Consider the following 25907-nt stretch of genomic DNA (forward strand, 5'->3'; position numbering starts at 1 on the left):
ACTACTACTACTACTACTACTACTACTACTGCTACTACTACTACTACTGCTACTACTACTACTACTACTACTACTACTGCTACTACTACTACTACTACTGCTACTACTACTACTACTGCTACTACTACTACTACTGCTACTACTACTGCTACTACTACTACTACTACTACTGCTACTACTACTACTGCTACTACTACTACTACTACTGCTACTACTACTGCTGCTACTACTACTACTACTACTACTACTGCTACTACTACTACTACTACTACTACTACCGACAATAACAACATGTTTTCTTTATGTAGTTAATAAATGTACAATATTAGAGATTTAATAAAATATTAAATATGTTATTTATGATGAGTAACATGATCATCACAAGTTCATTATGAGGTACATTTGTGCAAGAGAGATAGCAGAGATTTATATTTAAACAGAATGAAAAAAAAAAAACTTTTCCGATGATTTATATTACATATTTGCTGCACATCATTCATTTTAACAGGATTTTTGTACACTCTCTGTAATGAAATGTTTCAGGTGAACCTGTAAGGGTTGGCACCCGGTCAAGGCCCCCTCCGGCCACCAGAGGGGGGCCTCGAGCAACACCAGCACCTAATTAAGCTCAACACAATGCACCTGTGTAAGAGCTATTTAAGCTCTGGGATTCAGTCACACAGTGCTGGATCTTTGAACCTTTCAGAGTGAATCTATGCCCGTTTCCTGAGCTGTTTTTTTTTTATTAACTTTCCTGTCTGCTGAAGAGTTAGAGTGGCCAAGCCTTCTAACTCTTTCTCTAGGTTGTTCCCGAGCTTCCTCTTTTCCTTTTCTTTGTCTGAGAGTTTGAGTGGCGTTCCCTCTCTCTCTCACTACTCTTAGAAGCTTCCACACTTCCATGTTAGAAAGGGGATCACTCCCTAAGTTTCTAAAAGCACCTATAAACTTCATAGTTTAGTTTGGGAAGGTTTTATTTACGTTTACCCCAGTTTATAAGGGGCAGCCAGTCCTCCCCTGGCGTTATTTTGTTTATCCAATGTGCTTTTTTTTATTTGTCAACCCATTCTTAAAATCAACTCCTTTTGAGTTGCTTTTCTCACCAACTTCCCTATTTGTGTTCAATTGTGTTTTATTCTTGACTTTACCTGCTTTGAGGTCTACTGTCCTGCACTTGGGTCTGTTTACTACCTGGTTCAGAGGGCTCACTTACTAGAGCGAGCCCAACCCCTACAGAACCCACACATTCACGTCATAGAAATGTGAGGTCCGATTTAGGCGCTGTTCCATTCAGTATTCAGCCAATAATTTTTATTTTTTAATAAAATAATGTAATAAAAATGTAATGTAACATAAAAATGCAGAAATGTAACTAAACACGTACCACGATATGAGGATGCAGAATATTTAGAGCATGCATATAAACTTCAAACATGAACAAAAATGATTCATAGCTTCATAGACTGCTTTTAATACAAAATACTGTTATTATCATCATATTATTTTCTTTATTGTTTCAGAAATTATCACAATGCTATGATCAATCTCTAGTGCTGAGGCTGTGCTATTGAACAAAAACTGCTGTGGATGAATTAAATAAGAACATACAACATGTGATCTGCTCTCACCGTCTGTGTGAAAGTGTGATGGAGTGATGATCAGGTTTGGAAATCAAAAATCAAAAAGGAGGGTAGTCTTTACCCTGCAAGGATCAGGGGTGACACCACATGTCAATGTCACATATTAAGGGATGAGGGGAAAAAAGAGAAAAGAAAAACTGTGAAAAAAAGCAAAAAGTACACAATGACATTATCATTGATCAGGAACTAACATGCATTCTTTCCATGATTTCTCAGTCTGTTTCTCTGCCTATTATATTACGGGTCAAACTGACGTTTTAAAGTTTGAAGATCTAGGAAAAAATAGTTAAAAGTATTTTATTTCATTATAAAACTTTTTCTGCTGACCTTAATCAGTGTAATCAACATATAATATGAAAATGGTTCATCTTACAAATTCATAACCAGCCTTTGCTAAAACTAAAACTAAATTGTAATGTTACGTGTGAATGTTGTGTAAAACTATTGTGTTTTATAGGTCTATAGGTCTTTTAAAAGTAATAAAGTAGTAAAATCTAAAAAAAACATGAACATGTATTTTTTTTTATGAAAAACGAGTGAATTATCCTAATTAAAGTATTACCTGCTGGAGGTAAGGAACACCATTGCACTAAATATTGATAGAATCATTAGTAATGGAGCAAATAAAGAAATATTTACACTGATTTTTAAAAATTTTTTGGCACTAAACCCGGGTAGACAAAGCCGGCGAGCGGGTTGTTTGAATGTTAGCATAGCCAGTTAGCTAACTCTCCTGCCGTCCCTTTTTCTGTTCTCCTGCGGCTCGTGGAGGTAGGCGGTCCATCACGAAACCTGGAGATATCAGCCAATAGCGTTGGCTGAGGGAGGTGACCCTGACCCCGCCCCCAAACTCTCAAAACCACCCCTTTCAAAACTCGAGCACAAAAAACTCAGTCGAGCACAAACTGCTGCTGCAGCTAATTCACACAGCGCACGAGGAAAAAAAGCATCCGAGAGGAGAAAAATGAAGCTCAAGAGCAACATTTTCTAAAGCACGCACACCATTCACTATTTGTTGCTTGCTAGTTTCACATTTGTGCTCACGAGAAGTTCATTTACACACGCAGAATGTTAAAACAGGCTGGTTAATTTTTTTTCACCTGGTATTTTTGCACCCCCGACTTTTGACATTGATGTGGCATACTGGGGGCGCATGAGCATGAGAGACCCATCCAATATGGCGGCCGCGTTGACACGCAAGCCAGGAGGCGGGCTATGCAGCGTCAATGTGTAAGATGTCTATGGTTATATACCCCTGTGTTGGCCAAATAAAAGTGGTGCACTACTTAGGGACCCTAGGAAGTGAACTACATTCACTTTAACACTCACTTCAATAGGCTCCTCCCCTCTACTGAGCCGTGGAGAGTCTGGGACATGCAGAACAGGCAATTTATTCTTCTTTAATCTTCTCAAATACCAAGTTCAGAGGCTCATTATAAAAAAAACTGTACAGTAATATTTTTTGTTATTTAGGCTATTCACAGTTTAATAGGTATATTTTCATAATGTGGTGTCTGATTCAACAGACTATTTGAGAATCTGGATTTAGGGCATCTGGAAATATGCAGAACAGGCAATTTATTCTTCTTTAATCTTCTCAAATGCCAAGTTCAGAGGCTCATTATAAAAAAAAACTGTACAGTAATATTTTTTGTTATTTAGGCTATTCACAGTTTAATAGGTATATTTTCATAATGTGGTGTCTGATTCAACAGACTATTTGAGAATCTGGATTTAGGGCATCTGGAAATATGCAGAACAGGCAATTTATTCTTCTTTAATCTTCTCAAATGCCAAGTTCAGAGGCTCATTATAAAAAAAACTGTACAGTAATATTTTTAGTTATTTAGGCTATTCACAGTTTAATAGGTATATTTTCATGATGTGGTGTCTGATTCAACAGACTATTTGAGAATCTGGATTTAGGGCATCTGGAAATATGCAGAACAGGCAATTTATTCTTCTTTAATCTTCTCAAATGCCAAGTTCAGAGGCTCATAATAAAAAAAAAACTGTACATTAAATGTTAAGTTATTTAGGCTATTCACAGTATACTAGTTATATTTTCATAATGTGGTGTCAAATTCAACAGACTATTTGATAATCTGGAGTTCGGGCAACTGGAAATACCCAGAACAGGCAATGTATTCTCAGTGTAATATGCCCTAAATGCCAAACTCGTTTTGCTCGGCTCAACCCTGCTCTCTACTGGCGAATAATTGGTACTTCGACTTTTTAAGGTGGACCGGAAAATCCGAATAAGACACTGGCGAATAAGACGCCAACTTCAGCCTCGTGGTGCGATTTATTTATTTATGTATTTATTTATTTCCCAATGTATTCATTTCTGTTTTTCCTTGTCCTTATATGATAATGAAGGGGTGTGGTTTTCACGTGAAGGCTTGGCAATCAAGCCCAGTGAGAGAGAGAGGAGCTTATATAAAAAAAAGGAGCTTTATTTTTATAATAATTATAATTATTCTTAATCGTTTTAATCACCATATTACTTTTATTGGGTGATTTACTTAAGCTTTTATTGATATATGTATTTATTTTTTATTTGGGCAGTTTTGGTCCTCCATAGCAGGTTTTGCAGTAAAATATGTATGTTTGATGGTGTTTTGCAGATCTGTTGGACGTACTCCAGTAAAAGCTTCATGTCTGGAATATTCCAGGTTTATCTGATGTTATAATGGCGGCTTTCACACCTTTGCTGCTGCTCCTCATGGTGTTCATCGTTTCTGCTGTTCAGAAAGGTAAGGCATATCTGTCCCACGAATTTTGCCATTTCCTATAGAAGCTAGTTAAAGAGCACTGCACTGATCTGTGGAACATGTGTGTATGTGAAAGTCCACACCTGTATATGTTGTAAGTTGTATAAGGTGTTGTATAAGGTGTAAGTTGGTCAGTGTGATCATGGTAAGGCCAGGTGAATTCTGGGAGTATGAGCAAGGCCTGATAGTGGGTGCATGCATTATGAATGTGTGGTAAAGCTCTTACTTTCACTATTAACCATATCATATCTCTGAGTTCGAGTTCTAGTTCTGAGTTTTTCCACCATTTAATTTCACCATTATTCAAGATCTTTTTTCCCACCACATTCCTTCCTGGAAAGATGATGTTCCCACACTGTCCTTCCGCTGTTTTATAATAAAGCGTTAGACAGTTCTTAATGCATTTTTAGTCGATTTTCGTTTCAATAATGTCTTTAGATGTCTTTTCTGCATTATTGATGCAGGATGAGTCTGACTTTCCAAATGGTTGTTTAATTAACTAATGAGAAGCTACTCCCTGCATCAGTTATGGTTAAATTTAAACTTGTTGCAGCTGAAACATATTAATTAGCCATGCAGTAATTATTATCCAATGGGAGGATCTTACCTACTAGCTTAGTTAAATACGGGTGGTGACCTTTTTGTGGTCAGTCTGACATCATTCACACTTTTAACCACTTCCAAGATTTAAGTTTTTAAAAGAAAATGAATAAAATAATATATATAAATATATTTATATTCAAAATCAAACACAAAACCAACTTATATCACTAATAAGTGATAAATAATACCTCCTGCTAGTTTACTGGACATTTTTAACATGCACGTTAATCTGTGTGGGTTGTACCCTCTAAATCTTCCTACCACCATTCCATCAATCCCATTTCCACATCCCAGATTGCCAGGTATAACACAACATCATGCAAACAGTGGAAAATCTGGAACGAGTAATCACTGAGCTTCACTAAGGTTGCTAACCACAGCTGGGTAATTAATCGCCACCAGTAGTGTAGTAGAAACGGGTATTTTGGACAATAAAATGCACTGATCAGCTACAGAGTAAGTCACTGTGTGTCAATCCGGCAACCCACATGAGCTTGGACTTCTTAAACCATTATTTTTTTACACAGTTTATTTATTTATTTTTTTTAGAATATTACGAACAGTAAGTCTGTTTTTAAAAGTCACAAAAATGAATGAAATTAGCTTGATTGTTGCAAATATTTTGTATTCAGAGTTATTGTCACACAGTGTCATCTCAAACATTTGGTAGAGATGATGTATATTTTATAAACTGTGGGATCTTTGGGATTTCCAGGTGATGTAAAACGTGAGAAATGAAGATTTCTCAGGATTTTTGGATTTTTATCTGGATTGTTGATTTTTTTCTAATCTGGTTTATTATATTCCCACAGAGATTCACTTTTATCACATCAGCACTGTTCACTACAGCCCTTTCCACACTACCTCCCCCGAGCTCCCGGATACTGTCCGGCCGGATGATGAGAATCTGGATTCAGAAGAGACCCAAGAACTTTTCATCCACCTTCTGGAGATCATATATAACAGTCAGTGATGAATTCAGTCATATTTGTATAAAAAAGCCTATATAGAGCCTATATATATATCTATATCTATATATATATATATATATAAATATACATCCATCCTATTGTCCAAAATGACAAGTGGGCAGCCATAATTACATTTTGTTTAAATATCAAATACTTAATTATGTTACTTTAGTATAAATGTAGGTTATCTACACTTTACTGGAGTAATTATTTTTACATTTTCACACAATTATCTGAACTTTCTACTCCTTACATTTTAATAAAAACAGTCTCGTTACTCCTGTTTCATTTCAGCTGGGTAGTGCACTATAGGACTCTGTGGGCGTGGCCTAAGCTTTTGTTCTTAATTGCTTTATTTTTCTCCTTACATTACTTTTACTTTTATACTTTAAGTAGTTTTTAAACCAGTACTTTTTTTTTAAAATACTTTTACTTAAAGAGTAAAAAGCTTGAGTTGATATTTCTACAACTTCTACAGAAGTATTTTAAACCCTGTAATGAATGGAGATACTTTTGATATTGAGAGTTATATGTTATGAATATGTTGAATTATTGGCATCTGGAGAAAATAGTTTTTGTTATTGCAACATATACAGCAGAACAACAAAATATTGTTATAAATCTTTAAAAAAAAAAAGTAATTTTTTTTCTATGTTTCTAATCCTTTTTAAATGCCATTTTTTAATGTACTTTGTACCTGATTACAAACTTTATTTCTTGATTGATTGATTATTTAAATTTGAAAAATGTAAAAGTTGACCTCGCCTGATGGCCTAAGCTTTTGTCCTTAATGGCCTTAATCCCTAATTTTTTCTGCTTTCATAACTTTTACTTTTATACTTTAAGTAGTTTTGAAAGCAGTACTTTTTTAAACACTTTTACTTAAAGAGTGAAAAGCTTGAGTTGATATTTCTACAACTTCTACAGTAGTATTTTATTAAACCCCAGTATCTGTGTTTTATCAAGTCTAAAGTCTAAAGCAGTTTTGTTTTCCCGCAAAATCTAACAGCACTTCATGCTTTTATGAAGATGCGGATTTCATTGTCCAGCAGGACTTGGCACACTGCCCACACTGCCAAAACTGATTTTTATTTTTTTTCATCAACAATAAAATTAATAAACTCGTAAAAATAGATCACTCTATGTTTAATACATCTATATAATATATGAGTTTCACATTTTAACAGAACTTGCACCTGTATACATCTACCTGATTAATGAATGGAGATACAGGGGTTGGACAATGAAACTGAAACACCTGTCATCATTTTAGTGTGGGAGGTTTCATGGCTAAATTGGAGCAGCCTGGTGATCAATCTTCATTAATTGCACATTATTGCACCAGTAAGAGCAGAGTGTGAAGGTTCAATTAGCAGGGTAAGAGCACAGTTCTGCTCTAAATACTGCAATGCACACAACATTATAGGTGACATACCAGAGTTCAAAAGAGGACAAATTGTTGGTGCACATCTTGCTGGAGCATCTGTGACCAAGACAGCAAGTCTTTGTGATGCATCAAGAGCCACGGTATCCAGGGTAATGTCAGCATACCACCAAGAAGGACCAACCACATCCAACAGGATTAACTGTGGATGCTGTAAGAGGAAGCTGTCTGAAAGGGATGTTCGGGTGCTAACCCGGATTGTATGCAACCATAAACCCTTTGATAAAATTAAAGTGGACATGTTTTGATACATTTTTTTGTGTGTGTTTCAGGTACTGAACATGCTGAGAGGAATATCTGTGAGATGGAGAGATTCTCCAGAGGAGCCGTGACCTTATCGAACTCTACATCTGACCACGGACTTACCGTCCTGTACCGGATAGCGACGGACGATACGGTTCAGTGTGTGGTGCTGAACAGTGATCTTCCTGTGGATGAAGAAGATTCACCCAGCCTCAGCCAGGTCAGCAGGGACTACCTGGTGCGGAGGTGCATGGAGAGGATCTTCAGGGGTTGTTATGAGGCGGCGACCGGTTCTGAAGATGATTTCTGGTTTAATAACATCAGTGACTGTGTGAATTCTCACCTGGTCAGAATCATCTTGACAGCAAAACCTCCAGCTGAAGAAGCCACCAGAGAAGACCTAAACGGTAAGACAAAAATGTTTTTATCGTTAAATAAAACCTCTAACTGATCTTAAACTTAAACCAGAACATCAGAGAGATGTTTAGTGAAAGGAGGAGGTGTTGATGGTGGTGCGCTTATCGTTCTTCCAGATGTTCAGATGGATGAAGACCAGGGTGGAGAAGATTCGGATCAAGTCAAGAGTGAGTTCAGAACTGCCTCAATTTACTTTTCAGTTCATTTAAGGGTTGCTGGTTTGAATCATGCTGCTTCTTCTCCATCAGCAGCCGGAGTCTGAGAGAGAGAGAGAGAGAGAGAGAGTACAGTAGGTCATGCTGCTTCTTTTCCATCAGCAGCCAGAGTCTGAGAGAGAAAGAGAGAGAGAGAGAGAGTACAGTAGGTCACGCTGCTTCTTCTCCATCAGCAGCCGGAGTCTGAGAGAGAGAGAGAGAGAGAGAGTACAGTAGGTCATGCTGCTTCTTTTCCATCAGCAGCCAGAGTCTGAGAGAGAAAGAGAGAGAGAGAGAGAGAGAGAGAGTACAGTAGGTCACGCTGCTTCTTCTCCATCAGCAGCCGGAGTCTGAGAGAGAGAGAGAGAGAGAGAGAGAGAGTACAGTAGGCCATGCTGCTTCTTTTCCATCAGCAGCCGAAGTCTGAGAGAGAGAGAGAGAGAGAGAGAGTACAGTAGGTCATGCTGTTTCTCCATCAGCAGCCAGAGTCTGAGAGAGAGAGAGAGAGAGAGAGTACAGTAGGTCATGCTGTTTCTCCATCAGCAGCTGGAGTCTGAGAAAGCATGATTAGTTCATGTTGTTTTAGGTTGTTGAGTGTAAAATTCTGTCATAGTATTCTATCCCCTCAGTCCACATGCTCCTCCCACTTTCAGTGAAGCTCCTGTATCTCTCAGCTTGTCCAGAAATGCATGTGTACAGCGTATCCTTAAGTGGTGGCTCAAAGTGTGATTTACACACATTGACTGTAGGGGGAGCACAAGAACAAAAAATACCAATTCTATAAAATGCTGTTTTTATTATATATTTTTAACTACCCACTAATCATTCAATACTGTTCTGATTATTTTTTTATCGATTGACACTATAATGATATTTCATCCTGCTGTTCGCTAAATGTATAATGTATTAAATATGTATTTATTATTTACAGGAAGGTTGGCTGCTTCTATGGATATTCCTCTAACTCTGGGTAATACTGTTTATATCATTATCATTAACTGCTGTATGGTTGATCATTAACAACATTAGATCAAATGTATTTTTGCAAAGAATTTCAATTAAATGTTAATTAATACAAAAAAAAAAAAAAAAAATATATATATATATATATATATATATATATATATATATATATATATATATATATATATATATATATATATATATATATACATAATATATATTTTTTTCATTCTCTCATTCTTAGCTGGTGATGATTTTGATCAGAAGGGACTGACTCCAGCTGGACGTGAGTTTAATACACTCTGATCAGAAAAATGTGTATATTTCTTGCTGGTCTTAATAATATTTAATAAATATGTTTTTATTAATTACAGGAAGATTTGCTGCTTCTATGGATATTCCTCTAACTCTGGGTAATATTGATTATTGTATTATTATCAGCTGCTGTTCAGTTCAACATTTCAACATCTCTGCCCTTGTCTTCACTGCTCCTATTTGCAGCCCCGCCCCCTCGTTACCTGTTCCTGGTGTTTCCTGTTTCCTGTCTACTTCTGTGTGAATATAGCCTCTGTGTTTCTGTGTTTCCTTGTTGGTTCTTGTGCATTTTACGTCTGTTCAATTTGCCAATAAGTCATTATAAATATATATATATATATATATATATATATATATATATATATATATATATATATATGTATATATATATATATATGTATATATATATATATATATTTTTTTTTTTTTTTTTTTTTTTTTTCTCCATTCTCTTCTTTTTAGCTGGTGATTATGAAGGTCAGAACAGACTGATTCCAGCTAGACGTGAGTTTATAAGATCATAACGAGAACATTCACTAAACACAAACTAAGTACAACCTGATCTTTAAAATATTCATGATTAAATATGTATTTATTCATTACAGGAAGATTTGCTGCTTCTAAGGATATTCCTCTAACTCTGGGTAATATTGATTATCTCATTATTATCAGCTGCTGTACAGTTTAACATTCCCTAACTCCAATAATCAATATTAGTCTCATGTTCTCGTCCTGTTCCGTGTCCTCCCCTTCTGTCTCCATGTTTTTCTCGCCATGTGCTCTTTAGCACATGGCTCTCTGTTTTTTTTCCCTTGTCTCCGCCCTTGTCTTCAGTTCTTCCAATTGCTAGCTCTGCCCCCTTGTTACCTGTCCCTGGTGTTTCCTGTTTCCTGTCTACTTCTGTGTGAATATAGCCTCTGTGTTTCTGTGTTTCCTTGTTGGTTCTTGTGCATTTTACGTCTGTTTAATTTGCTAATAAGTCATTATAAATATATATATATATATATATTTTTTTTTTTCCATTCTCTTCTTTTTAGCTGGTGATTATGAAGGTCAGAACAGACTGATTCCAGCTAGACGTGAGTTTATAAGATCATAACGAGAACATTCACTAAACACAAACTAAGTACAACCTGATCTTTAAAATATTCATGATTAAATATGTATTTATTCATTACAGGAAGATTTGCTGCTTCTAAGGATATTCCTCTAACTCTGGGTAATTTTGATTATTTCATGATTATGTGCTGAAAATTTCTTCACTTACTAACATCAATAATCAATATTCTTTTTATTTTATAAAAATATTATTTTAGCAGGATTAAGAATGCCTGGGCCAAAGCAATTAATAAGGAATAATCCGGTACACCCTGTGAGGCTCCAGTTAATACATCTTAAAATATATTTATCTATTTGTTTCCAAATATATAAAAAAAATTTTTATGTAATAGCAAAAATGTTAAATACACCATTGTTGGTAAACTCATAACCATTTTTGTCATTCCCAGTCAGAAACTCAAGACTATATATTTTTTTCAATAATAGCTGAAATGTGTTTATTTAAAGTAATATATAACATATCAGTCTTGTTTAAAATTGTTATAAACCTTTCCTAACCTTTTAAAAACACTTTTATTGTGGTAATTTCTGAATCTGCAGCTCCTCTCAGGTTTAGCTGTGCTGTAGGCGAGGATGATGTTTCTGTGTACTTTGGTACACAGACACATCTCATTATGCAAATTAGTTAATCAATAATCCCACCCCCCTGCTGACGTCCAATCATCTGTGTCTCACGCTATGGGAGGCCTGTCCCGCCCCTAAATCTCACCTCATACATCACCCAGTGCCCCTCCCATTTTTCGTCATTATTCAAATTTGTGCTGAGGGTGATTCAGATAAAATCAGGGGGTTTGTGCCCCTTTAAAGATTGCCGATTGAGTAACATTTATTTCTTGTTAGAATTTATTTATTTATTTATTTATTTTATTGTTTGTTCAAATGTTATTTCTTTATCTCTTAGTCTGGTAATTTTAAGAAATATTTATTTCTATTCCTCGTAAAATTTTGTTGTCAGTTTGTTTATTATTCAACTGTTGTATTGTCAGACCCACAATAAAACAAATGATTAAACAATATTTTAATGGAAACATTGAATAATATAAATAAATATATTTGTAATTACCACTCCAAGTTACTTACTATTAATACTTTTGTAATATTTGCATTTTGCAGCTGGTGATGATGGTGATGATGGTGATGAAGGTCAAAACAGACTGGCTGCAGGACTGACCCCAGATAGACGTAAGTTTATCACCTTTTTATAACCCGAACGCCCACTAAATTCTGATCAGAAAAATGTATATATCTTTATATATTTTGCCTCAATCTTCACTAAGTATTGATTAAATATGTATTTATTCATTACAGGAAGATTTGCTGCTTCTATGGATATTCCTTTAACTCTGGGTAAAAGTGATTATCTTATGCTGGAAATTTCTTTACTTAATATTTATATTAATAATCATATGAATTACATAAATATATTTGTTTGCATGTCAATAAATCACACTTTTTAATATTAGCTTCAGTTTTATATTGATGCACTTTTTACTGCTGCTATTGCCCTATGGAACTCGGATTACAGAACTGTGTAAAGCTGTGTAACACGACTCATATAAGTGTAAAATCCTGTAATATTACTCTACCACCTCAGTTCACATGCTCCTCCCACTTTTAGTGAAGCTCCTGTATCTCTCAGCTTGTCCAGAAATGCATGTGTACCGCGTATCCTTTAGTGGTGGCTTAAAGCACGAATTACACATCTTGACTGTAGGGGGAGCACAAGAGCAAGAATGATTAATTCCACATAATGATGTGTTAATATAAGATAACAATATATTTAATGATAAAGAATTAATATTGAATGAAATTATTTAATAAATTAAACATTTTTTTCAGCTAATGTTTGTGGTGAGGATGATGAAGGTCAGAATAGATTGACTGCAGGACTGAGCCCAGCTGGACGTGAGTTCATAACCTGATCATGAAGAGTCTTAAAGAACTCTGTTCACTAAATTAGAAATGAATTTAATTTTAGATATTTTTGATTTTTAATTACAGGAAAATTGGCTGCTTCAATGGATATTCCTTTGACCATGGGTAAGGTTGAGTATTTCACTGTATTTCAGTAATTAATTATTTACTGTAATTAACTATATTAATATATATATTAAAATTGTTTGTTATGTACTTAATAATACAGGTAGTGGATAAATGGTATCTCAATAAAATGAGAGTAATGCAGAAAATACATTTTATAAATGTATATATTTATATTTTAAATATATATTATATATATTACATATATTTATCACATTTTTTCATTTTCAGCAGAGACAGCTGAATCTTTTGACCAGTGAAGAATCAGAAATTTGCAGTGGACACAATCACCTGCAAAAATGTTCTGGTTGTCATACTTTTTTGGCAAAAATACGACATTTGTTTTCTTTGGTTGCTGCTGCCGCCTTCTGACAACTGATTTCTAAATAACCCTCCGTTTGTATTTTGTATTAAAACTTATGTAAAACAGTAGATTTTCTACACGTTGTCAGAGTTTAAACTGTGTACTGTAATAATTAAATATTTAATATTGAATATTGTTATTTTTTATTGAAACTGTTTTTTTATATGATGTGTTTTTATGTGTATATATTTGTTTTGCATTTACTTGATCTGAGATTAGATTTTCAGCTTTATTTTAAGAGCATTGGGTCAACAACTTTACTTGGTAACTGTTACAGTCTGGTCAAATGCAGTATAAACCAGAGAAACAAACTGATCGGTTAAAATGTTTACTTTTTTGTCTGCTTTGTATATTTCTGTATTTTTTATAAAATGTAAGAAATCCTGGTAATACAATGAATTAAAATATATATTTAAATAACATTTTTTGTTTGTCTTTGGGTAATGTCCCTTTCATATATTTTTTATTTGCACAATAAAGTATAATTTTATGCATATTGCTTTAAAAGAAATAATTGACATACAGAGACAATCAATATATTTGACGTGTATTTTCATATGAAGTTTATGAAAAAAAATTACTTGCTGTAAGAATTAATCTACAATGTAGAAAATAAATAACTAGATGAGACTTTTATTTAGTGTAAATCATACTTCAAAGTGCATTTCTTTAAAATATACTTTTAAATAATACATTTTAATTATTTATTATTTTATTATGTACACCTTTAATCACGTACACTTTAGTATTTTGTATTTTAAAACCGAGTTTTATTAATTATAAAGTATAATTTTATGCATATTGCTTAAAAATACATTTTATTGAAATATATGTAATGTGTATTTTCATATGAAGTTTATAAAATACAAAAATGTACTTTTAGTGTGTTTTACCTAATTTGAATATACTTTTAGTGATATTAAGTATCATCTTAAACTGTCAAACGTTTTTGTGTTTCCTGAAAAACTTTTTTTAAAAATAAAAAAATTATTTTAGGAATTTGTCGAAATTAAAGGAAAGTACATTTCCTTAAAAATATACTTATAAATAATACATTTTAACTATGTAATATTATATTAAGCACACTGTTTAGAAGATCACATATTTTCTATCAACACACCAAATATAATTTAATGCATATTGCCTAAAAGTGCATTTTATGGAAATATATTTAACGTGTATTTTCATATGTTTATTTCATAAGTTTATTAAAAATTGAAAATGTACTTTTAGTGTTCTTTACCTAATTTGAACCTACTTTTAGTGATATTTTTAGCATCCTCTTACGTTTTTGTTTCCTTAAAAAATAAATGTAAAAAATAGTTTATTATTTTAGGAATGTGACAAAATGAATCTACAATGTAGAAAATAAATTTAAAAAAATTAAGAAAAACTACTTTATTAAGTACACTTTTAATTGCGTACACTTTTATATTTTGTATTTTTAAACATTTTTAACATTTTTTCTATCAACACACTAAATTATAATTTAATGCATATTGCTTAAAAAATACATTTATAGTATTCCGTTAAACTCTCAAAGTTTTTGTGTTTCATAAAAAAGTAAAAAAATATATATTTTATTATTTAAATATAAATTAAATAAAGAAATTAAGTAAAACACTAAATGGGAAACAGTGTGTGTACAGGCCTAGAGAGACTTTTAGGAGACTTTTATTCTATCTCCTGAAGCGGGGTCACTTATGCGCTCTTTGCACAACTACTTCCGCATTCTCATCAGTGCTGCTCCAGCGTTTCCTGTTTGTTAGTGCGGGCTGGGCGGTTTAGGTGTGTTCAGGAGCAGGAGGCTGCCTGCCTGTCTGTCTGTGTGTGTCTGTGTGTTAGAACAAGTATCTCCACAAATGGGCTCCGTGGCGAAGGGTTCCTGTGGAATGCGGTTTCGATTGATAGCGCTGTAGTATAGGCACGTTTTCTAGTATAGTACAGATTAGCTCGTTTACTAACTCGCTCCTGCCCAGTACCGTTATAGGTTTTGTATTCTCTGGATGAGATGGATATTTTTTACAGGGGCGTTGGGGTCTCCCTGCCTCTCCCTGAAGTTCGCTGGTTTTCAGTGTGTTATGGATTATTTTTATATTAGTATCACCGTCAGATGGTGACAATGACTCCTGCAGCTTCATTTCTATTGTTTGTGACCGTATTGAAACTTCCTCTGGCTGTATCTGGAGGTAAGTCCTATAATAATCTGTTAAAAATGCTAGCCACATTCACTTTTATACATTTGCCTGTTTCATGATGTACAAAAACGACACACACACACACAGAATATTTATAACTGAAAGAAACACGTGGAGGAGAAATGCGGGGAAAATGTGAAAGTTTGTGTTGCCTCTGTTTGACAACATCGTTATTTAGCTCGTTGGTTAGAGTAAAAAGTCGGTAACTCTTGCCTAGCCACCCAAGCTAAGCTAAAGCCGGTTGCCCAAGCAGCCCCGCCCATGCTGCTGCAGCAGCAGAGAGCGAGACAGGTTTAAAGGTCACCTTCCGTCGTTTTTTCTTTCATTTTAAAATGTCTAGTTGTGGTCTCTAGTATGAATGAATGACATGTGAGCCGTTTTTGTAAAAAAAAAAGTGCTCAGGTGTCTCTGTATAGCTCTTTTTTAATGGACTGTTTTAGGGGTGTGTCCACAATGACCAGATTCCAGCTTTGCTCATGAATATTCATACATGCAAACAGCATGCAAATATCTCTCCTCTGATTGGCTAGGAGCACTGCGACGCCCCTCCACCGCTCTGCCGCTCACTGCCTCCCACCTCCTAAAGGTGCTTACACACTGAACGCGGTACACCGCGCTGTATTCCGCTGTGCTGCCGCTCTGCTCTACGCTGGTCAGTTGCGGGTGCGTTGCGCTGCTGCTGACGCCAAGCGTCTCCTGCTGATAATAGGCGGAGTTTTCTAAAACCCATCACCTCTGCGAGCGGTGTTTTGTAGTTTTGAGTCTCTACAGCCTCTGTGGATCTGTATCTGTTTCTCAGCCTCAGAACAAAGCTCTGATTCTTCTCTTCCTCCTGTTATCTCTATATGAGTGTAGGGAAGTGATGTACAGCTGAGGGGATTCACTAATCGCTATTATTAGTCTCTCGCGCACGTTTATTGTTGTTTGGACTACAGTTTCTCTCTAGTCGCGTGAGTTCACGTCATGCGTTTTCTGCCGAGGTACCGCTTGCCGCGAGGTCAAAGTTGAACCATGTTGAACTTTGCCCGCGGTAAGCGGTAACGGTACGCGTCCACTGGCACTTAAGCCCCGACGCATCCCATTCATTTCAATGGAGAGAGCCGCCGCATGCCGCGGTGCATACTGGGTTGCGTTGCGTTGAGCGCACCCCCCCCCTCCGGCAGGAAAGTTGAACAGATCTCAACTTTATTCAAATGAATCCGGCCGCCGCGCTGCGTCCAGCCAATCAGGGAACAGCAGGCTGCCACACCACACACAGACGAGCCTCACACACACAGAACAGGCGCCTTTTAAACACAGAAGAGAGGCTTAAAATGGCGGAATATGGATTTATACAACTATAGATCACAGTGAAGTTGACTAAAAAGGTAAAATATTAAACTTATGATTGACTACATCTGTTGCTTCATTTGAATTCAAAAACGTTACGGACACGCCCACACGCGGCGAGCCAAGAGATCCGGCACGGCGACCTGAGTTGAAGAAAAGTGCCAGTGGACGCGTACCGTAACGCGGTGGAGGCGTGGTTATGGGCGGGGAAACGCGCCGCTTTCCGCTCTGCTCCGCGGCAGCGACGCACCGCTCTACCGCTCTAGACACTATTGAATCCTATGGGGGTCAGCGTACCGCGCCGCACCTACCGCGTGCAGTGTGTAAGCACCTTAACTGATGAGCGGTGATGTTGCGTCGCTTCAGTTCCGCCTCTGGGAGTTTCTCGAGCCAAGGTAGGCTGGTCTGTGAGTTTCTGCCTACGTAGGCAGAAAGATAATTCAAAATTCACCCGTTTTTCGGAGGGGGGGAGGGGGGATTTCTTTGCTTAGCTCCTGCAGACAATGGGGGCTGCAAAACAGTTTAATGTGCAGGTGTACACATTCAACTCAGAGAGACCTACTGTATTCCACAAAAAAACTAGAAAAATCGTATTTTCGCGGAAGGTGAGCTTTAAGAGATTGAAGAGGCCAGTGTATTTAACTAGATAACTACCGGTTTAGGATTGTGTGTGTGTGTGTGTGTGTGTGTGTGTGTGTGTGTGTGTGTGTGTGTGCGCGCGCGCGCGCGAGCTACACAGTTTATGGTTTCAGTGTTAAATTCCCAAATATTTTGTACTGAAGAGTTATATTTTCTATACATATACATTCAGAAGTTTGGTTTAACATAATTATTATATAAAAGTTTATTTAATATGGGATTAAGAATTGGTTAAAACCCATATGTTTTTGTTGTGATTTAATTGAATATACTACATCTTGCTAAAATATATACACGTAAATATATTATATTTAAATTCATGTTTGTTTAATTAATTCATATCTCCTAGCCTGGGGTGTATTACAAATCCAAGCTAATTACATCCTATACTGTGGCCTAAAGTGTTTATTTCTGTTGCGTTTACTCATTGAAAGGACTACTGTAAAAACAGCCTATTTTTTGAAATGTGGACTTCAATGCACAGCGAACCCAGACAGATTAAGTGTAAGAAAAGGCAGATAAATGACATGACAGCTGAATGTTTTGTGAGCAAAGTGTGCTCTGCACCACGCAAACCATCAGACTCTGTAGATACTCTGCTGGATAGTTTTAACTCAAAAACTGCTAGAGATTTAGATGAGATTGCACCAGTTAGAGTTAAAACCATGCCATGCAAGCAGAAAGCACCATGGAGAAATGATGCTGCAGTTCAGCTCCAAAAGAGAGAATGCAGAAAGGCTGAGCGCAGATGGCATAAAACCAAGCTTCACATTCACAAAGACATTTTTAAAGATAGACTGCGTGATTACAATAAAATAATGTGCACATCTAGACAATCCTACTTCTCCAGCATTATTAACAATAATATTAACAATAGCAAAGTTCTTTTCACTGTGGTTGACAGACTAACTAACTCACCTACATATATGACCTCTGAGCTAGTTTCAACTGAGAGATGTAATGAGTTTGCAAACTTTTTTAATATTAAAATCTGCAATATCAGACAAGCCATTAATACATCTATATCAACCGACGAGCCCATGTGCTCTCCAAAACCATGCAAAAGCATCATAGTCAACATGTCCCAGTTTAACGCTATTAATGAAGAAGTTTTAATTGATACAGTGAGTCACCTCAAATCATCCACTCATTATCAGCGGACGTTCTTCAAATAGTAAATACCTCACTCATGTCGGGTGTTTTTCCAGATGCATTAAAAACTGCCGTTGTGAAGCCTCTCTTGAAAAAGAAAAATTTAGATACAAACTTATTAAACAATTACAGACCAATCCCTAATCTACCATTCATTGGAAAAATAATTGAAAAAATTGTCTTCAAGCAAATTATGCACTTTCTGTCCATAAATAACTGTCTAGACCAATTTCAGTCAGGTTTCCGGCCCAATCATAGTACTGAGACTGCGCTTATTAAGGTTATCAATGACATTCGCTTAAACACAGACTCAGGAAAAATATCTATTCTACTACTGCTTGATCTCAGTGCTGCCTTTGACACCATTGACCACAACATTCTCATAGATAGACTAGAGAACCGGGTTGGAATTTCTGGAACTGTCCTAAAATGGTTCAGTTCATACCTTCAAGGAAGGAAATACTTTGTGGAAATGGAAAATAATATTTCTGAGACTGTGCCAGTGACCTGTGGTGTACCCCAGGGTTCAATTCTTGGGCCACTCTTATTTAATTTATATATGATTCCTCTGGGTGAGATCATGCGTGACTATGGGATATCTTACCACAGCTATGAAGATGACACTCAGATCTACATGGCCCTCTGCCCAAACAACTATGGTCCCATTGACTCACTGTGTAAATGCCTTGAGCAGATAAATAAATGGATGGGACAGAACTTTCTGCAGTTAAATAAAGATAAAACAGAGATTATTTTATTTGGGAATAGTAATGAGAGGCACAGACTAGCTGCCTATCTGGATTCAAAAAGCCTGAAATCTAAAGAACTAGTGCGTAATCTTGGTGTACAAATGGACTCTGATCTCACTTTTAACAGTCACGTCAAAGCCGTCACCAAATCAGCATTTTATCACCTCAAGAACATCAATAAGATCAGAGATTTTCTGTCTAAAGCAGACCTGGAGAAACTCATCCACACCTTTATTTCTAGTAGGATTGATTACTGTAATGGACTCCTAACTGGACTCCTAAAAAAGACCATTAAACAGCTTCAGCTGATTCAGAATTCAGCAGCCAGAGTTCTGACTAGGAGTAAAAGAAGGGAGCACATCACCCCCATCCTTAAATCCCTGCACTGGATACCAGTATGTTACAGAATAGACTTTAAGGTACTGTTACTGGTCTATAAATGTGTTAATGGTGCAGGACCAGCATATTTATCTGATGTGCTCCAGCAGTATGAGCCGAGCAGAACTCTCAGATCATCAGGAACTGCTCAGTTAGAGCCGCCTAAAGTAAAAACTAAACACGGAGAGGCAGCGTTTAGCGTTTAGCTACTACGCTGCTCTTAAATGGAACCAGTTAACAGAGAGCATTAGAAGAGCCCCAACACTAAACATGTTTAAATCCAGACTGAAAACCTACATGTTTGATCAGGCCTTTAGCTCAGCTTAAAACACTGCAGCTCCGCCCACTTTTATTCTGTAATGGCACTTTTATATTATGTTTTATTCATGCTTTATTCTTATTAATTCCTTGTTGTTCTTTTACATGTTTTTAATTTAATTCTCTTTGTTTTAATCCTGTTTTAATCAATCATGCTTTATTCTTATTTTAGTTTTTATTTCCATTTTTACTGTTAATCTTTTACATGTTTTTTTTATTTGATTTCTCTGTGTATTTTCTAATTTGTAAAGCACTTTGAATGACCGTTGTGTATGAAAGGTGCTATATAAATAAACTTGCCTTGCCTTGCCTTGCCTTGCCTTGCCACAGACAAAATTTAAATATGAAATAATTAACTTCCAAGGGGAAATTAGAGCTCCAGTTAAGTGTGATAAATGTATTTTAACCATGTATTTTAACTTGCAGGAAGGAGACACGGAGGACCCCTTAACAGACTTCCAAAATGAATAGAGAACCTTAAACATGATTATAACGAATACAAAAGTCTCGTTTCAGATCTGTTTACACAGGGGGGAGAAGGAGAACGTTGTGCAAAGGTGGACCAGCCCAGACACAGAGTGAGGGTTCCTCGGCCATTACGCACGAAAGGGGAACGAGCATGGCTGGATTGAGCCTTTCCAGGTGACTGAGAGAACAACGTACGCAGATCAACTGATAGGCGAGGGTTCTACAGCTGTGCAACAACAGAGATCGCTTAGAGAGCCAGAGGGAGAGGTGAGCACAGCAGCTGAATCGTCTGACCCAGATGGAGGCCCGCAGCAGGAAGGAGGGGTAGCACACTCACCCCGCAGCAGCAGCAGCAGGAAGGAGGGGCAGCAGAGCCCCCGCAGCACGGGCCTGGCCTGGCCACAGCAGAGAAAAGATTTCTCAAGAGCACAGCAGCAGCAGCACACAGCCTGGCTGTGACCGAGGAGAGGAATTGAGGGAGTGACTCATTCAGCAACGTTTCGATTGCGTCAAAGTACACTACATACAGAGACTCTTAACACATCTCATTAAAGAACACACATAGTCTTATCACACACCAACTCATACTTTTCATTCACTGATATTGCAGACATCAAGAGCAAGAATAAAGCTCTTCGTACGTGGGGCTGAGGTAGTCTACCTTCAGAACCGTGAAACAAGAAGAAAGAAGAAACGAACAAACACGCATTGTAACTTTAACATTTACACATATAGGGTTATAAACTGTGATTTGCTAAATTAGGGGGGGAACACATTATTTTTTCTTTACAGGTTGTACTGGACATTGCTTTCCTTTACAGGTGGCCGAAAGACTCTTGAAAAAACGAAATTGTAAAAAAAAAATATATACACTCTGTAACCTTAACACTTACACATATAGAGCTATAGATCACAAGTTTACTAAATAGTGGAAAACTTAGAGGGAAAACACATTTATGGTTTAAGAATGGCTTGGTACGGAAAAAGGGGGTGGGACAGGTCAAAGTACGGACACTATAACGGACCAGCATTTCCTCTGGTTATTCCAATATGGCTCCAGATAATAGTAACAGTTGCCCTCATGGGTATAATGATAATAACACTGACCATTGTCTCAAAACAAGAACAACTAACAACGGTAGAGGGAACAATTGTAAACACATCAGCAACCGTACACCCGACAAACGCAACAACTACAGACCAGCCCACACGGCTTAATAGAACCAAACGATCAACCATCAATCAGCCTAACTCAAAATGCATCAGGCGCTGGGGAGGTATAGAATTAGACTATTATTGGGGTGAGATGACCATATGGACATGTTCCCTGCAGCTTCATGAGAATCACCCATAACACCGACCAAGCAGCTTACAAGGCCAGACCTTGTAACAAGTGGGAAACCGTAATTAGGTGAACGCATGTTAATTGGGATCCAAGCGAACGCTGGGCGACTCGTGAGCGGGAGAAATGGCGTAAACTTAACATACAAAGGGATAATGGTCCGATAAATAATCTAATAACCATTGCATTAGAGTGGCACTCCGATCCTAATGGGGAAAAATCTTCGGCATTTTTCATAGGGGTCGGGGTGGATGTAAATGGTAACGACCCTGTCGGATGGATCAAAGTTAGAGTTACAGATAAACCGACCATCGACACCGACGAGGCCACAAACAAACACAATAGACCATAATGGGGGGGATCGGCCTATACTGGAGTGTGAGGAAGAGCAAGAGGAAATGCTGGAAACCAACCAGTCTTGGGGATGACTTTAAGGCAATGATGTCACTTCCTCCTTTAATAGAGTTCGACTCATTGGTCGCCTGGTGGCAGAGGGTCCGTGGGAGAATTTTTCCTGTCATAAATTGGTTGGAAGGCTGCCGGACAGGTTTTCGCTCCCACCATTAGCTAAATGTTCACACATATGTTTCTCACGTGTTGAACATATGTAAATACATATTTGGAGGAATTATGATGTGTTGACGTATCTGGTTGATACGTCAAAAGGGAGAATTAAAGAGTAACGGTTTATTTTACCTTGGGTGTATTGACAAATATCTTTCAATAATGATTACTTATCTTAGTATCTATAATTACATAATCATTGTGTGAAACCTTGTATTGTATATGCATTAACCAATACTCACATTATATTTGATCATTTTTACTCACAGTGTATTTTACACGCAATTATATAAAAGATTAACCAATAATCACAATATATTCTTTACATATATAGTAAAACATTGTTTGATCAGGCATGTGACTAACACAGACTTTATTATATGACAAATTAACCCACATGATACATTTACTAACACATTAACATATAACATATGAGATGTAGCTCAGGCTTGAAGTATTTTGTTTACTGCATGACCCTAACTAACGGTCATCAATTCGACTGGTACGGGGCTAAATTGCTACAAAAAAGGCTATTAGATCAAAGCAGCCTTTTGGTGAGTGAGTGCCTCCCTAAAAAACCTCGGCTTCAAAGCGGGGGGTGACGCACACACACAGATAGTGCCATGAGGTTCCATCCTGGAAGAACACAGTCAAGGTCAAACACTAGTGGTCCAGTCAGACACGTGAAACTTGAGTACTAACACGTGAAATTACGCATGCTAACATGAGATGATTTTAGTAACGCCTCATCAGCAGGTTTCACGTCATTTGGGGTATAAAACATGGAGTCAGATCAGAGGGGGGTCAGAACTTATGCTGGGACGGCTGTTAGACGGTCTTTCATGTGTGGGTTCTCCTGAATATTCAGCACTTTGTAATAAATACTTGGTTTGCTTTCAACTTCACTCCACCTGTCTGACTCTCTCTATCAAACAAACACGCAGGGGAGTTGTACCCCGGACGAGAGGTGGGGGCTAGCCCACCTCACATTTTCTTTTCTACAACACTATAAAACAGAAGAAGACTGATTTCACACCTTATACTGGTACACTGATAACTCTTAACAATCCACTGTCTCTATATAAATAGCAACAACAGTATTGGTACAATTCAGAGATTATACAGCTCTGGAAAAAAATAAGAGACCACATTCTCTGATTTTGCTATTTATAGGTTTATGTTTGAGTTACATTAACATTGTTTAATTAGATTAGCTACAGACAACATTTCTCCCAAATTCCAAATAAAAATATTCTCATTTAGAGCATTTATTTATTTGCAGAAAATGAGAAATGGCTGAAATAACAAAAAATGCAGAGCTGTCAGACCTCAAATAATGCAAAGAAAACAAGTTTATATTAATTTAGAAGCAAGAACAATACTAAAGTTTTATCCAAGGAATATTTCAGAATCTAATTGGTAGAACAACCCATGTTTTTAATCACAGCTTTCACGTGTCTTGGCATGCTCTCCACCAGTCTTACCCACTGCTTTTGGGTGACCTTATGTCACTCCTGGTGCAAAAATTCACACTTTTCAATGTGGTTCAGGGCTGGAGATTGTGCTGGCCATGACAGGGTCTTGATCTGGTGGTCCTTAATCCACACACTAATTGATGTAGCTCCAGATCATCACCCATCCTCCACCACATTTCACAGTGGCTGCAGGTACACCTCTGCAGGTCTCCATCTAAACATTTGATGTTCAGGTGTTCAGCAAAGCGGAAAACTGGATTCATCAGAGAAGATGATCTAACTCCAGTCCTCTTTGCTCAAATTCTTATGCATATCTTTTTTCTTTTTTCTAGCTTGGGCCTTGCCTCTAAGAGATTTTTTCTTGTGCCAGGAGTAGAATTAAGGTCACCCAAAAGCAGTATGAAAGATTTGTGGAGAACGTATCAAGATGCATGAAAACTGTGATTAAAAACCAGGGTTATTCCATCAAATATTGATTATTTCTGAACTCTTAAAACTTTATGAATATGAACTTGTTTTCTTTGCATTATTTGAGGTCTGAAAGCTCTGCATCTTTTTTTGTTATTTCAGTCGTTTCTCATTTTCTGTAAATAAATGCTCTAAATGAGAATATTTTTATTTGTAATTTGGGAGAAATGTTGTCTGTAGTTTATAGAATAAAACAACAATGTTAATTTTACTCAAACATAAACCTATAAATAGCAAAATCACAGAAACTGATCATTTTGAAGTGTTCTGTTATTTTGTTCCAGAGCTGTATATTCATAGATCACGTATTTTAAAATACTGCATGACTAGTGCAAGGTATTACAGTAAAATTGCTGCATACAGGAAGAACCGATCCACAGAGGATGCCATTTCCTCCGTGGTCCACACTGCCCTCACCCACCTGGAGCAGAAGGATTCCTACGTCCGTATGCTCTTTGTGGACTTCACATCGGCTTTCAACACCATGATTCCTCAGACACTGATAACCAAACTCTCCTCACTTGGACTGAGCTCTTCCCTGTGCAACTGGGTCCTAGACTTCCTGACCAACAGGCCGCAGTCTGTGAGGATTCACAACATCTCCTCCCCCTCCATAATCCTCAGCACTGGCTCCCCTCAGGGCTGTGTGCTGAGCCCCCTCCTGTTCACACTGCTCACATATGACTGCTCACCACTCCATCCACGGCAATGGTTGGAAGCATCACTGACTTTGGTGGATTGCTATTGTAACGGTGCAGCTACCTGGACGTGTTCAACAAACTCTTCTCAGCAGAGGAAACTGAGCTGCTGGTTGACGCTGTGAAGGAGCTCCAGCAGCTCATTTACAGGAACAGCAATGTTATTTTATTTACTATTCTGTTTATTGTTGATGTAAAAGTTGGGTTTGTGCTGCTGTGTGTTTATGTGTGTGTAATAAGTGGGGGTGTACGCTCGGCTCGGCACGGCGCCTGTGTTACCGAGATAGCGATGAACGTCTGACTGTTGGCGTCTGTCCAGGTTGTTACCTCAAGTTTACAGAGCTTTTAGCAGTTAATCCCTAATTATCAGAAAGCCTGTACTGCATATATCTGATGTGAGTTACTGACAGGGTTCTGCACCAACTGTTGTCTATCTGGGTTACTGTATAAACTACTTCACCTACAGTAATATTTCTACAACCTCTTAAAATAGAAGAGAAGATCTTACGTGACTCACTGAGTTCGAGGGGCTTCATCTGGTGAAAGAAGTTGTTTAACTCTAAATGGTCCTCAGTCATCTCATCATAGCCTCCTTTCCAGACAGACTCTGGAATATTCTTCAGCCAGTTCGGTTTTGGAGCTTTAGTTTCGTCTGTGCTGCTGCTGTAGGAATTTAGCTGTTTGCCGTCCAGTAGCGTCTCCGCGGTGGAGTAAAAGAGGCCGTTCTTAGAGGGCTGGGGGTGCATGATGTACTGATAATACAGGGAGTGTTTACCTGTGGGAAGCAGAAAAACACTTTATTTAAGATTATACTGCACCTAAAAGCTTATAAGAAACGTATGTAGAAACTTCTCAATTGTGCAATTCCATCTTCAGTAATTTTAACATTTCTAATATTAAAGCTAGTTTCACAATGTGAAACTAGCAGTTATATCAGAATTTCATAATGAATTGACCAATAGAAATGGTCCAAAAATATTTTAACATTGACTTCCACTGAAAAATAATGTTTTATCTCCTGTATCTTTAATGCTGGCTTTTATTT

At 37.1% G+C, this 25907-nt stretch overlaps 1 protein-coding gene across 1 annotated transcript; it reads left to right on the plus strand.

Moving 5' to 3' along the window:
* Nucleotides 1-4140: 4140 nt before the first annotated feature.
* Nucleotides 4141-12752, plus strand: LOC125788847 (uncharacterized). Its single transcript, XM_049472725.1, has 14 exons — nt 4141-4393; nt 5827-5979; nt 7702-8079; nt 8206-8256; nt 9215-9253; nt 9491-9532; nt 10024-10065; nt 10167-10205; nt 10599-10640; nt 10742-10780; nt 11794-11862; nt 11989-12027; nt 12520-12585; nt 12682-12752. Exons 1-14 carry the CDS (start codon nt 4330-4332, stop codon nt 12750-12752), a joined length of 1134 nt encoding a protein of 377 aa, XP_049328682.1. The 5' UTR covers nt 4141-4329.
* The last annotated feature ends 13155 nt before the right edge of the window (nt 12753-25907 follow it).

Source organism: Astyanax mexicanus, unplaced genomic scaffold, assembly GCF_023375975.1.
Source record: "Astyanax mexicanus isolate ESR-SI-001 unplaced genomic scaffold, AstMex3_surface scaffold_31, whole genome shotgun sequence".
Classification (NCBI taxonomy): Eukaryota; Metazoa; Chordata; class Actinopteri; order Characiformes; family Acestrorhamphidae; genus Astyanax; species Astyanax mexicanus.